The following is a 15,125-nucleotide window of genomic DNA, read 5'->3' as shown; positions in this document are numbered from 1 at the left end:
TACTACCCATTGTGGCTAGTCTAAGGAAATTCTAGCTAACCCTATCTTAAGCTTTCTCATTGTCCAGCTCAAGGATAATAGCCTCATATAACTGGATATATGTACCTCATGGTTGACTTCATGAGTAGTAATCACACTTTCTAGTATAAATCTCTCTTTTATAAAAGCAGCTTGGTGGAGGGAAATAAGCATATCTCCGAGAGGGGAAACTCTACTTGTCATGGCCTTAGTGAAGATTTCAAAAGATCGATTGCTAAGGCTAATTTAGCCTAGCATCATTTTCTTTAAGGTTTAGAGCAACAATGGCAAAATTCAATCTAAAAACATCGAAAGAACCATTTTCAAAATCTCCAACAGGAGCCACTTTTTTTAGCTTCCAACAAGAGCCACTTTCCACTTTTAATCGGAAAAGGTTAAAATCTTGGTAGAAAAGGAAGGATAGGGGAAGTGTAATTTGTTCTGGCAGTATTTTTTTTTTTCAACAGCGCTTTAATTTAACCTCTTCTTCGAGTATAGTAGTAGTTGGAAAAGAACAAATGCCTGGTCGCTTCGATCCCTGCGCAGAGTTTGATCGTTCAAGATCCCCGCATGGAGTTACTGTGGTGCGGCAACCGAAAGGTCCAGCGCCGATACGAATTCCCGGGTTAATTAAACCACGGCCATTTTATAAGCAGCGCGCAGATCGCCTCCAGGCCAAACCATAGCAGAAGCCAACACAAGCACATTGGCGTAGACATGTCGCGGCAGGGCGTGGACGAGGAGGAGGAGGACCGGAAGCCGGTGATCAAGCCCGGCGTGCACGTGACACTCAAGGTGCGGAACACCGACGGCCACACCGTCTACCGCACCATGCGGCGGACGGAGCAGCTGCAGAGCCTCATGGACTTCTACTACGCCAGCGTGCCGGCGGTCCAGCGCGGCACGGGGCGGTTCCTGTACGACGGCGGCCGGCTGCGCGGCTGGCAGACGCCGGCGGAGCTCCAGATGGAGGACGGCGACGAGGTGGACTTCTTCACCGAGCTGCTGGGAGGCGGCGGGACAAGCGCGCTGCCGAAAGCTGAGCGGGGCATGGCGGCGGATCTCCGGTTCGTCACGCTCAAGGTGGTCGATCAGGAGCAGCGCCTGGTCCGCCGCACCATCAGGATGACCGCCCAGCTCCAGATTGTCATGGATGCGTACTACGACGAGGCGGGGGACGTCGTCAGAGGCACCGGCTCCTTCTGGTTCGAAATCTAGGCAGTAGTGCTCATATCATATTTGCATTGCACTTCACCAAGTGATCGCCGAGCTCTTTAGGGAACGCAAAATAAAATATGATGCATTTCGATGTTCCCGGTTTCAGTTCATTTCAATGTCGTCGTAGTTCTATCTTCACTCCGTTTCTGGCTTCACAAACCACAGTGCTCATATGGTTTTCAGATGGTGGGTTGTAAAATACTATGTATCCAACTAGTCATTTCGCTGCGTTTGAGGGTCCTTTTTTATTCGAAAGATCTTCATATAAGATTTAGTCATTTAGATGGATTAAAATCGTTATGAAATTATCCTATCTGGATTGCTTGGTTTGTATGACTGAATCATCATGCAAAAGAATTTCTAAGATTACTTTCCACTGTATTTTTTAGCTCTACATGTTCATTTTCAGGGCATGTACATATGCATTTTCAATACTTTATAGGATTTTTTTGTGTGGATGCCAACCATTAGATCCTTGTACTCCCTTTTTTTATGACACGGCAATGCTACGTTTTTTTCTATTTCCAGTTTGACTCCTAAACTTCCTACCGAAGGTAATGAAGTTGAGCCCTGCTTAGGTTCAGCTTTTATCGACGGATTCCGCTTCCGCGCAGCAGAATCTGAACCAAAGGGCGAACCTAGCAAAATCCGATTCCAGAAATCCGCTGCCAAAATCTGAACCAAAAGCGGAAGCAGCTCAGGACGTGTTTTCCAAAATCTGATTCCACTGCGGGCCAAAATCTGAAAAAGCTGTATCAGCTGGTTTGACAAATGACCTACATCTTTTTCACATCAGATTTTCCACAGTTGTTTTTCCACAGCAGATTTTTCACAGCTGCTTTTAGAAATCCACAGCCGAACCAAACAAGGCCTTAGGGTTATAGGGTTACGTCGAAAATTGACTCCCTTCGTCTGCTTCCAACTACATAGGGCAAGCGGCGGCTTGGAAGTAAAGCCCTGCTTAGAAAACCAGATCTTTTTGGGTTTGACCTGAGATCCTCAACTAAGCCCCTCCATAAGCTGAAAAGAACTGGACCTAAGTAAAAGCGATGAAAGGAGTGAACAATAATTTATTTTTTTGATAATGTAGATATTTATACTCCCTCCGTTCTAAATTACTTACAAATGAAGACGTACTTTTTAGTTTTAGATACATCATTTATGCGACAAGTAGTAATTTGGGACCGAGGAAGTAGTATCGAAAGACATGAGCGAAAAATAGAACAAACCACTGAGCCGTCGAACCACACAATACTCTGCATCGTTGTGCGGATGATCTGATGTTATGTCCAACTGATGTCAAAGTTTTGGTAGGCAAGAGTTCCTCCTCTTAAGCAAGCGCTGTTGCGACTTCATTGCTGTTCCCTGGAGCACCGATTTGATTTGGGCGTCATGTTTATGGTCACGCAAGCTTAGAGGCAACTTTCGTCTCGCCTTCCCTTAAAATAAAATAAAAAACTTTAGTCTCGCCACTCGCCTGATGTTAATGGATTTTCATCACTTCTCAAACAGATAAACATGGAGATGTCCCTAAAGGAAAGCATAGCACCTTGCTAGACAGCCAAAGCATATGTGAAAGCTCGGCACTACTCCACTCTCAAGGCCTTCCAAAAAATATGAAGCAAAACAAATCTGAAGAAGCCCTGCGTAATTTATTGTTCGGTGAAACTTCTTTTCTTCCTATGATCGTCCAGGACCCGCTGCCGCTGCATAGGAGAGACGGATAGCAGCCACTTGCTGAACTCGAGGTCGTTCATACCCACACAGGCCGCGATACGGCTGAACTCCTTCCGTTTCTGTTCCTCCACCGAGCGAAGTTTCGCCCTGTCCGCCGTGGGCTTTATTTGCTTCTTACTATGCAGGCCTTCCGAGGTGCCCTCGACGCGTTCTTCTGTCGCGTCGTCGTTTCTTTCGTTGTTGTCGTCGTCGCGCGTCCTAGAGTTAACAACGTCCTCGTTCCGGTGAGCATACACAACTCCTGTTTACAGGGAACAAACTCTGTCAGTAAGTGCTCGGTTTCATAAATCGGCTTAGCAGGCACGCAACATTTTGTTCGCAATAAGTTGACATACTAGCATCGTTCTGGAATGAATAATGAACATGCAACTATGGCAGAAAAACTAGAGCATATTCTCTACATCAAAAACTGAAGAGTGGAAATATTTAGGATCCAAACACAGCTCGTGAGGCTAATGAAGTGTAAAGCTCAACTCAAGAAAATGGATTTTGTAGTGCGACCTTGTAAAATAAAACATTCTGCAAATATTAAGTTTGTGTGTCGGGACATGGGATGAAATCTCTTTCTGATTATGTGAATGAAAGAGGCTGGGCACCAATACACACAACTCAAAATGACTAGAGCCGGTATTTGAAATGAAGAGATGACATGGAAATTAAAATGTTCAATTGCTAATATCAAATTATTTTCCACACACCAGGAGTAACATGCTACTTAGTCATTTCTCCATCTAAAGCTTTCATACATCATATTACAACACAGCAATTAAAGCGGTTTAAATCAAGATACTGACAGGACTTACCATAATCAGCCAATGCCTGATTTTCATCACCTATTGCTGCCGTGGATGATTTCATTTGCCCTTGTGTACCAAATAAATCAGTGTCAACTATTTCTCTTATCCCTGTTTCTTCAGATGTTTTAGCTTTCTCATCCTCTCCGTGCATCTCAATAATCTCACTAGTAAAAAGCTTATCAGACAAGTCACGGAACAGATTACAGATCCCAAAGAGCTCACCCTGAAATTTCTTGTCATCCTGAAACAAACAAGTTAACCAAATTAACCAATGTTCGAAACTAGACAGAGCCCTGGTACATAGTGACTGATGTGGTGTTGTTAAAGAGATTACCAAAAAGCTAAAAACTGAAGTGTGCTTATAAGTGCAGCAAATTCTTATACTTACAACATCCAAACTAACAGCTCAAGTTGAAATTAAGCAAATAAACACCAATCTGTGCAATAATGTGAAGTTCACCTGTCTTGTTCCTTATATAATGCCATCTAACCATAAATACTAATGAAGCTATCCGTAGACTAGTAAAGATATAAACTTCTATGTAACAATGCCAATACAACCAGGTACTTTACATAGACTTGTGAATTCTTACATTACCCTGCATTAGGAAGGGAGGGAGGGACTCATTGTTGATTTGAGTAAATTCAAAATGTTGATATCAAACTAATGTTTAATTATCAAATGCTTTCAACCAACACATTCCTCAAGTGTAAAAAACATGTTTCTGAACATAATATGGCCTCACCCTTTAAGTAATAATTGAATATTCAGCCCAAAAGATAAAACACAGCCATGAAATGAGAAGCATGCAATTTTTTAAAAGAACCAAGTGCATCAGGTGATTAGGAGAAAATAAAAATTATAGTGGGATAGGAAAGGAACATTATTTTGGTTCTTATGTTTAAAACTTGATGTATTCTTCCAAATATTAGGATTCCAGTTCTTGATTACCATTTTCTAAGATAATGGGCCAAATAAACCTCGCCCCCATCACCTTTTGTGCTTAACTTGTCCACAACTGTAAATACCTCAAGTAAAGTACATCAGATTCTCCACCTAATCTTATTAAAGTTCTGAAGCAAATGTGGCATTACCTGCACACCATCAAAGTATCGCTTTTCTATTTTCCCTGAGACTGCAATGTTGGAAAGCTGTTGTTTATATATTTGTCGAGAATAAATGAGTTCTTCTAGGGATCCAGCTCCAAGTAGGCGAAATACTGTGACATGCCGTTTCTGTCCAAATCGGAACGATCTGTCCTGTGCTTGCAAGTCTTGTGCAGGATTCCAACTTGGATCAAAAATCACCACACGGTTAGCACTGACAAGGTTAACGCCTAAATTGCCTGCCCGGGTAGATATAAGAAAAACCTGCAAAAAAGTGTTTCGCACAATAAATTCACCGAGCTTTCTAAACAAAGAATAGACTGTGAAATACAAATACAAATCAACATAAATTTACCTGTTTGCTAGGGCTTTTGTTGAATTCGTCAACTAGCGATTGGCGTGCATTCATGGGTGTTGACCCGTCTAAGCGAGAAAAGCAGTAACCCTTCCTTATAAGAAACTTCTCTAGTATGTCGAGCATTCTATTTGTAAAGTTTATATGTGAAATAAAACAATTAGTCACACACAAATGATGTTCAAAGTGGCATACCTAAAGTACAAATATCTAAAAAAGAAAACTTTCCAGAAATAAACGCAACGCTAAAAAGTGCAAAGAAGATGACTACACAAATAAGTTACCATAATATAGGCTAGGGTTTGTTTGAACCTTTTTATAGTGCAAAATAGGCTCTGTTTCGGATCAGTGCAAGTTATATAAGGGTCGGGTGGTAAAAATTGACAAGTTACAAAAGTTTTAATTCGTCAACATCTTATCATCATCGCTTAAGTTACAATAAAGATTAATAAAATACTCCGCCTGGGATCATTTTGGCTTAAATAGCAGCACTTTAACAAATGGGGCCATGGGGGTATTCTGGGCTACAACAAAGCGTGCCTGCTTAGTGGAAAAAATACAAATAATTATAAATGACTATCGATCGAAGAAAAGGGAAGAGATCTTACTTTAATAGAAGTATGATAGTTTCATGCATTCGTGATCCATCGTCAAATTATTGTTCAAAACCAAGAGTTCTTAGTTATGAAATACTCCCTCCATATCACAGATAAGTGATGTTTTGGACATCAAAACAGTTTTCGTGGTGTAACTTTGACCACTTATTTCTATTGTAATATATCTATGGAACCCAAGAAAATTATAAGACTCTAAAAATACTTTTTGAGACAAATCTTTATCTTCAAATTTCCAATCCAAATAATTAAAAATGATGTTCATAGTCAAAATTTTGGAAGTTTGACTGAAAGCATGTCCAAAACATCACTTATTATGATATGGAGGCAGTATGGCCTTTTTGCTTTCCTTGAAATATGACAAACTTGATTGGTTGTAAAGCCAATATAAAGATGTTTTTTGCTGTTGATATAACTAATTTGCTAATACAGTTGGCAAACATCTCTTGGTTCTAACTGAGGAAATAAATAACACTAATTTGTGCCATAAAACAGGGTAACTGCAAAACGGCGATTGGATCTAGATATATATACCTCACTGGGTAGCTAAGGTAAATGGAAATATATCAAGTCTTTTAGTGAGTAATCAATAGCACACAAACAAACAATACCTGACAGAATAGCTGAAAAGAAGAATCTTGTCACCCTGTAGGGTCCACAAAGACAGAAGTCTTTCCAGTGCACGCATCTTTCCACAGTGTTCTGAGTCACTGAGACCCATGAAATTCTCACTTTTAGCACTACCGCCAACTAATTCAATATCTGTATCAAAGACAGCAGCCGCAAGCTCAGCGTCTTTCTTCTGCTTCTCAATCTCATCCCTTGGATTGGGCTTTATCAATTCCAGATGGTTACTAATCTACATGAAGGGAAACTAAGTTACAAGAACTTCAAAATTGAAACTGTCGAAGGTATTACAAGAATAAAAAATAACCTGCTGAAGCTTGACAAGGCAAGGAAGAACAAGGCAGAAGGGGCATAGAGGACAGCCATCCAGATTCTCTCTGTGGAGATAGGACCAGATAATGCCACGTGGTTCAATTTTCTTGCAACACTCAACCTGAGTCAGAGGACTTCCACAGCTACAGGGGAGATCCTTATTTACAAGGATTTGTATGTCAGGCTGTTGCAGCATTCTTCTATAAACACGTTTTTGAACATCACTCATTCTGCAGAAAACAATATTATCTTCCTTCCCAAGCATGAGATGCCCAATAGTCTCCTCTTTTGTTCTTCTCAACAGGAATTTCTTTAGAACAGAGACAAGGTGCTTCTTGCGCTTATCAGCAACTTGAACAAATCTCTCAGGAGCGCTTAATCTCTGGCCATGTTTTAAGGGCTCGTCATAATATTCTCTAAAGTGTTCTCGGTCCCCCAAACAACCAGGTACAACCCAGTCAAACACATTAAATAATTCCATTATCTTGTTCTGCATTATGGTTCCTGTGAGACAAAAGCGTTTTTGTGTAGTAATTCCCAAGCAGGCTGTATATAACTTCGATTTTTCATTCTTGAGTCGGTGTGCCTCATCAACCACCACTAGTTCCCATGAGATGTCACATAAAACCTTGTCACGAGTCCTAAAAGTATCAAAACTGGTAATGAGCACCTCTAGTCCTTGACCTTCAATTTTTTCAAGAACTAAGTCACGATTTGGACCATGATAGACAGCAACAGAAAAATTTGCCCACTCAGAAAATTCATTTTCCCAATTCCGAATTACTGAAGTGGGACAGAGGATGAGTACAGGACTGGACTTCTTTCCTTTGTCTGTTGATTTCTCGCCCTGATTATTATCTTTTCCAATAACAGAGGATAAAAATGCTATTGTTTGAATAGTCTTTCCCAATCCCCTAAAATATAATAAGAGAAAGTATTAATAAATCTAAACGAATATATGTCAATGGGTGTGCCCATTGAATGTATGAAGTACAGAATTCACTCAACTACATTGATCGCATAAATGCCTAAGAAAATCATGTGGATGATAACCAATCTACAGTATAAGCTAAGCTGCATTTCTTTAACAGGTGTCCAAAAGGTTCCTGAATGATCCTAGCGCCAGAAACCCTTTTGAATGTTAGGGTTTCATTTAATGTTACTTTGATACTTTGAAATATATTGATACGTTGAACTCTGGAAATTAAGAACATGGATGATGAAAATCATAAGAAAGAGAATGATTAAAAGGAAGTCGGGCGTTACACATGACTCCACATCCATCATATTTTGTGCAAAGTCTACCTCATATCCAACCAGTTGCTAAACTGATATTATCTGCAGTTAATGAAAAGGACTTGACAATTCTCATTATATCCAGTTCCGAACCTAGTATTATCTACAGTTAAGGAAAATGAGATGGAAATTCCAATCTATTGTTTTGCTTCCATATACAATGTTTTAGATGTGAATATGTGATTGTGGATGCTGTACAGTTAATTTCAGTTCAGCCACAAAAATCTAAGAGCATTCTTATAATATAGTAACACAACAACTGTCAAGTCTTACATATCATCTCCAAGCACGCCGCCATGGTTGTTTCTATACAGATTGTATAAGAATCTCACACCATCCCTCTGATGCGCAAGTAGCCTGCAATTAATTGATGGGGGCACCTACAACCACACAAAATAAAATTACAGTAATACGAAACTAATGATAGTAACTAAAATATCTACCAGAAGAAAATATATTTCTGACAATGTGGATCACACAAATAATGGATGAACACTCGCAGTCTGTTTTATAAAAATTTAAGCAGGCAACAATGCATCGATTGGCAATAGCAAAAGATACAAAAGGCATATGTCGCGGGTAGAATCGAAGAGAAGCGAATCCGTATTAGAAGGTCCAGTGAGCATTCATCATGTAAAGACACACTACGCTACGAAACCTTGTCGGTGGTATAATTGGGTCAGCACATGGGAGTGCGCATGAGCAAACTTTCGGTTCCGCAAACTTGCAGCAAATATTAACACCTAAGCTTTAGTCTGGTTTGAACCTATAAATTTTTAGAGTTAAAAGCAGGAAACTACCTAGGTTTGCAGAAAACCACCAGCTCGCTAATTTTCTGCAAAAGTCACCGTGTTTCTAGTAACTTTTTTGCCATGTGAATCCCCATGAGGGAGGAGCCCCGAATTGAAAGGTGTAAGGATCAATCTTTGAAATGTTTAAAGCCTACTTAATAACCTAAACAATAGTAGGTTTCGGGGAATATTTAGGTTTTATTTTGCCATGTGAATCCCCATGAAGGAGGAGCCCCGCATTGTAACCAGAGGGAAATTGAGGGAGGAGAACACAATTACGATGGTACCTGGACGATGGGGTGCTCTCCGAGCGGCGAGAGGACAAGTGGCTCATAGGGCCCGCGGGGCTCAAAGGAAGCCGCTGGTGGCGGGGCCGGACGGCGTCGGGGGCGGGGGGCCACGTCCTCCTCCGACGAAGAAGTCGGTTGTTCGGCCGCATCCTCCGCTGTCTTCTGGCTCAAGGGTTTGGGAGGGGACGGTGGCGGCGCGGGCAGGGAGTAGGAGGCCTCGAGTCGGAGGAGCTGCTGCGAGAGGGAGGTCTTGGGCGGCCTCCGCGGTGGGCGAGGAGGCGAGGGCGATCGGGGTTGAGATTGGCTCTGCGCGGAGGAGGAAGAGCAGGGAAGGAGTGTTTCCTTGAGGCGGTTGAGCGACATGGCGACCGGCGGCGGCGGTGGTTTCCGGTGAGCGAAATTGGTCAATTGCCACTTCAAAACACCTTTTATATAACGTATAAATTTTATTTGAACTATAATTTGATTAAAAAAATAGGTTTACAAGGTAAATTCGCAAGGAGAATTTGAAACTTTGCACACCACACAAAGAAAACGAAAAATATAAAAGAACTCTACCATAGTAAAATGAGTTGAAAAAAACAAAAGGGAAACTTAACATTTATTGACGTGTGTCATATTCCTAACTCTCTAGAGTAGACTAGAGTAGAGTGCAAATTCGGTACGAAGATAATGACGTGATTAGGTAGATTTGAAATTTAGATGGACAGCTTTACAGATGATAAGTGAAAATCCGTAGGCTCAGGAATTGGCCAGTACGCTTAGTAGAAGCATCATCGACCAAGGAGAAAACTTTTCATACGACATACAAGAAATCCATATAGGTTATATAGGAAAGGTAAACGTATATACTAGTTCGATTTCTACTTCTAGACATCGGATCCATCGACATGAATACAAGATTTTAGCGCATAACAAATAGACGTTGCAACACATAGAGATCTCGGCACTTTCCGTCGAGACCTAGTTGATCACATTGACTTCCGTCGAGACCTAGTTGGTCTCATTGGCGTTGGGTATATAAGAGCATCATTTAATGTGTAGTATTTATTTGAATTATTTTGAAACAATTTAAAGTTTACAAAATAGAACTCCAGGGAGAATTTGAAACTCAATTACTTACGACACAGAGAAAACGCAAAAAAAATCTCTATCATAGAAAAATGAGTTGAGAAAGACAAGACAAAACATAAAATTTATTGGTGTGTGTTATGTTCCTAACTCTGTGGAGTATAGCAACAACAAATTTGAGATGTAGATAATGACTCAACTATGAAGATATGGGAATTTAGGTCTAATACAAGTTCTTCCTCATCTCAACTACCTCCATCTAACGCTTAAGTAGGCGTCGCTTCCTCTTGTAAATGGGTTAAAACCCTAACGTATGACTTACAAGGCCCATGGTACATATTAGGCCATAGTCAAGTGCGGGGGTAGACACTTCAATGCGACGCGTGACATTCTCCCTCCTTTTTGAAGACGGCTTGTCCTCACAGAGCACAAGCAAGGCTTGAGTCGTGGGCGTCCTCCCAAATGATGGTGCCTGTAAGCCTTTCAAGTGCACACGGACCAGAGTCATGGTTGTCGTGTCGTGGAACACCAAGCCCGATAAGTGATTGATGCCGGAGTAGGAATGAATGCGAAAACCGAAGAGATAAGCATTAGGGTGGCATTCACCCTTGTCAGGGTTTGCACATGGCGATTCAGTTGGGATAAGCGGACCCACCGGGTGGACTTGACTCGACTCGGGAAAAATATGCAATGGTGCCCACCTGTTGGAAAATATGCCCTAAGGGCAATCATGTGATGATGTTATTTTCTTGTGTATATATGACTTACTAGACCAACAGTGCGTGATACGTCTCCAACGTATCTATAATTTTTTATTGTTCCATGCTATTATATTATCTGTTTTGGATGTTTAATGGGCTTTAATATGCTTTTTTATATTATTTTTGGGACTAACCTATTAACCGGAGGCCTAGTGACAGTTGCTGTCTTTTTGCCTATTTCAGTGTTTCGCAGAAAAGAAATATCAAACAGAATCCAAACGGAACGAAACCTTCGACAGGATCTTTCTTGGAACAAACGCAATCCAGGAGACTTGGAGTGGAAGTCAGAGACGCAACGAGGCGGCCACGAGGCAGGAGGGCGCGCCCAGGGGGTGGGCGCGCCCCCACCCTCATGGGTCCCTCGTAGCTCCACCGACGTACTTCTTTCGCCTATATATACCCTTGTACCCTAAAAACATCAAGGAGAGCCACGAAACCACTTTTCCACCGCCGCAACCTTCTATACCCGCGAGATCCCATCTGGGCCTTTTCCGGCGATCTGCCGGAGGGGGATTCGATCACGGAGGGCTTCTACATCAACGTCATAGCCTCTCCGATGATGTGTGAGTACTTTACCACAGACCTTCGGGTCCATAGTTATTAGCTAGATGACTTCTTCTCTCTCTTTGGTTCGCAATACAAAGTTCTCCTCGATGTTCTTGGAGATCTATTCGATGTAATATTCTTTTGCGGTGTGTTTGCCGAGATCCGATGAATTGTGGGTTTATGATCAAGATTATCTATGAACAATATTTGGTTCTTCTCTGAATTCTTATATGTATGATTTGATATATTTGCAAGTCTCTTTGAATTATCGGTTTAGTTTGGCCTACTAGATTGATCTTTCTTGGAATGGAGAAGTGCTTAGCTTTGGGTTCAATCTTGCGGTGTCCTTTCCAAGTGACAGTAGGGGCAGCAAGGAACGTATTGTATTGTTGCCATCGAGGATAAAAAGATGGGGTTTATATCATATTGCTTGAGTTTATCCCTCTACATCATGTCATCTTGCCTAATGCGTTACTCTGTTCTTATGAACTTAATACTCGAGATGCATGCTGGATAGCGGTCGATGTGTGGAGTAATAGTAGTAGATGCAGAATCGTTTCGGTCTACTTGACACGGACGTGATGCCTATATTCATGATCATGCCTAGATATTCTCATAACTATGCACTTTTCTATCAATTGCTCGGCAGTAATTTGTTCACCCACCGTAATATATGCTATCATGAGAGAAGCCACTAGTGAAACCTATGGCCCCCGGGTTTACTTTACATCATATAAGTTTCCGATCTACAATTCTAGTTTACTATTTATTTTGCAATCTTTATTTTCCAATCTATACAACAAAAATACCAAAAATATTTATCTTATTATCTTTATCAGATCTCACTTTTGCAAGTGGCCGTGAAGGGATTGACAACCCCTTTATCGCGTTGGTTGCAAGGTTCTTGATTGTTTGTGCAGGTACTAGGTGACTTGCGAGTAGTCTCCTACTGGATTGATACCTTGGTTCTCAAAAACTGAGGGAAATACTTACGCTACTTTGTTGCATCACCCTTTCCTCTTCAAGGGAAAACCAACGCATGCTCAAGAGGTAGCAAGAAGGATTTCTGGCACCGTTGCCGGGGAGATCTACGCTCGAGTCAAGACATACCAAGTACCCATCACAAACTCTTATCCCTCGCATTACATTATTTGTCATTTGCCTCTCGTTTTCCTCCCCCCCCCCACTTCACCTTTGTCGTTTTATTAGCCCTTTGTCGTTCGTCTCTTTTCGCTTGCTTCTTGTGTGCTTGTGTGTTGGATTGATTGTTTGTCACGATGGCTCAAGATAATACTAAATTATGTGACATTTCCAATACGAACAACAATGATTTTATTAGCACTTCGATTGCTCCTATTACCGATGCTGAATCTTGTGAAATTAATGCTGCTTTGTTGAATCTTGTCATGAAAAAACAATTTTTTTGGCCTTCCTAGTGAAGATGCCGCTACCCATCTAAACAACTTTGTTGATTTGTGCGATATGCAAAAGAAGAAAGATATGGATAATGATATTGTTAAATTGAAGCTATTTCCGTTTTCGCTTAGAGATCGTGCTAAAACTTGGTTCTCTTCTTTGCCTAAAAATAGTATTGATTCATGAAATAAGTGCAAAGATGCTTTTATCTCTAAGTATTTTACTCCCGCTAAGATCATCTCTCTTAGAAACGATATTATGAATTTTAAGCAACTTGATCATGAGCATGTTGCACAAGCTTGGGAGAGCATGAAATTAATGATACGTAATTGCCCTACACATGGTTTGAATCTATGGATGATTATACAAAAAAATTATGCCGGATTGAATTTTGCTTCTAGATATCTTTTAGATTCGGCCGCGGGAGGCACTTTTATGGAAATCACTTTAGGAGAAGCTACTAAACTCCTAGATAATATTATGGTTTTCTCAATGGCATACCGAAAGATCCACTACTAAAAAGGTTCATGCGATAGAAGAGATTAATGTTTTGAGTGGAAAGATGGATGAACTTATGAAATTATTTGCTAATAAGAGTGTTTCTTCTGATCCTAATGATATGCCTTTGTCCACTTTGATTGAGAATAATAATGAATCTATGGATGTGAATTTTGTTGGTAGGAACAACTTTGGTAATAACGCGTATAGAGGAAACTTTAATTCTAGGCTGTTTCCTAGTAATTTCTCTAATAATTATGGTAATTCCTACAACAACTATTATGGAAATTTTAATAAGATGCCCTTTGATTTTGAGACTAGTGTTAAAGAATTTATGAATTCACAAAAGAATTTCAACGCTTTGCTTGAAGAACAATTGCCTAAGATTGATGAGTTGGCTAGGAACGTGGATAGAATTTCTCTTGATGTTGATTCTTTGAAACTTAGATCTCTTCCACCTAATCATGATATCAATGAGTCTCTAAAAGCCATGAGAATTTCTATTAATGAGTGCAAAGAAAGAACCGCTAGGATGCGTGCTAAAAAAGATTGCTTTGTGAAAGCGTGTTCTTCTAGTTTTCATGATAATAATGATGAAGATCTGAAAGTGATTGATGTGTCTCCTATTAAATCTTTGTTTTCCAATATGAATCTTGATAAAGATGGGACTGGAGATGAGTCAACTTTAGTTAAAAGGCGTCCCAATGATTCGGAGTTTTTAGATCTTGATGCTAAAATTAATACAAGTGGGATTGAAGAGGTCAAAACTTTACATAGCAATGAACCCACTATTTTGGATTTCAAGGAATTTAATTATGATAATTTCTCTTTGATAGATTGTATTTCCTTGTTGCAATCTGTGTTAAATTCTCCTCATGTGCATGATCAAAATAAGGCCTTTACTAAACATATCGTTGATGATTTAATGCAATCTTATGAAGAAAAGCTTGAATTAGAAGTTTCTATCCCTAGAAAACTTTATGATGAGTGGGAACCTACTATTAAAATTAAGATTAAAGATCATGAATGCTATGCTTTATCTGATTTGGGTGCTAGTGTTTCCACGAATCCCAAAACTTTGTGTGATGTGTTAGGTTTCCGTGAATTTGATGATTGTTCTTTAAATTTGCACCTTGCGGATTCCACCATTAAGAAAACTATGGGAAGGATTAATGATGTTCTTATTGTTGCAAATAGGAATTATGTGCCCATAGATTTCATTGTTCTTGATATAGATTGCAATCCTACATGTCCTATTATTCTTGGTAGACCTTTTCTTAGAACGAATGGTGCAATAATTGATATAAAAGAAGGAAATATTATATTCCAATTTCCGTTAAGGAAAGGCATGGAACACTTTCCTAGAAAGAAAATTAAATTACCTTATGAATCTATTATGAATTTCACATCAAAGATGACAATACCTAGATCTATTCTTGTTTTTATGCCTAGCTAGGGGCGTTAAACGATATCGCTTGTTGGGAGGCAACCCAATTTTATTTTTGTTCCTTTCTTTTTGTTCCTGTTTAGTAATAAATAATTCATCTAGCTTCTGTTTAGATGTGGTTTTATGTTTTAATTAGTGTTTGTGCCAAGTAGAACTTTTGGGAGAACTTGGGTGAAGTCTTTGCAATCTTGCTGTAAAAAACAGAAACTTTTGCGCTCATGAGA

The 15,125-nt window shown here is 40.1% G+C and overlaps 2 protein-coding genes across 4 annotated transcripts; one reads left to right on the top strand and one right to left on the bottom strand.

Annotated features, from left to right (window-relative positions):
- Positions 1-641: 641 nt before the first annotated feature.
- LOC109785519 (small ubiquitin-related modifier 1-like) lies at positions 642-1,346 on the top strand. Its single transcript, XM_040398544.3, has one exon. The coding sequence runs from the start codon at positions 736-738 to the stop codon at positions 1,234-1,236; it is 501 nt and encodes a 166-aa protein (XP_040254478.1). The 5' UTR covers positions 642-735; the 3' UTR covers positions 1,237-1,346.
- Positions 1,347-2,292: 946 nt separating this feature from the next.
- On the bottom strand, positions 2,293-9,570 carry LOC109785520 (switch 2). 3 transcript variants are annotated; one of them, XR_002238122.4, is made up of 9 exons: positions 9,160-9,570; positions 8,355-8,461; positions 6,781-7,699; positions 6,458-6,705; positions 5,233-5,359; positions 4,866-5,141; positions 3,777-4,011; positions 2,786-3,214; positions 2,293-2,675 (listed from the first exon to the last, which is right to left on the bottom strand). XR_002238122.4 is itself a non-coding variant. In XM_020344113.4 (8 exons), exons 1-8 carry the CDS (start codon positions 9,523-9,525, stop codon positions 2,889-2,891), a joined length of 2,604 nt encoding a protein of 867 aa, XP_020199702.1. In that variant the 5' UTR covers positions 9,526-9,570; the 3' UTR covers positions 2,715-2,888. The 3 variants fall into 3 exon arrangements, 1 of the variants encoding a protein (XP_020199702.1); XR_002238121.4 differs by having other exon boundaries at positions 2,293-2,670; XM_020344113.4 differs by lacking the exon at positions 2,293-2,675 and having other exon boundaries at positions 2,715-3,214.
- Positions 9,571-15,125: the final 5,555 nt, after the last annotated feature.

The sequence above is a fragment of the Aegilops tauschii genome, chromosome 2 (genome assembly GCF_002575655.3).
Source record: "Aegilops tauschii subsp. strangulata cultivar AL8/78 chromosome 2, Aet v6.0, whole genome shotgun sequence".
NCBI classification, from domain to species: Eukaryota; Viridiplantae; Streptophyta; class Magnoliopsida; order Poales; family Poaceae; genus Aegilops; species Aegilops tauschii.
Note: the sequence above shows the minus strand (reverse complement) of the source record. Positions and strands in the feature narration are given on the sequence as shown.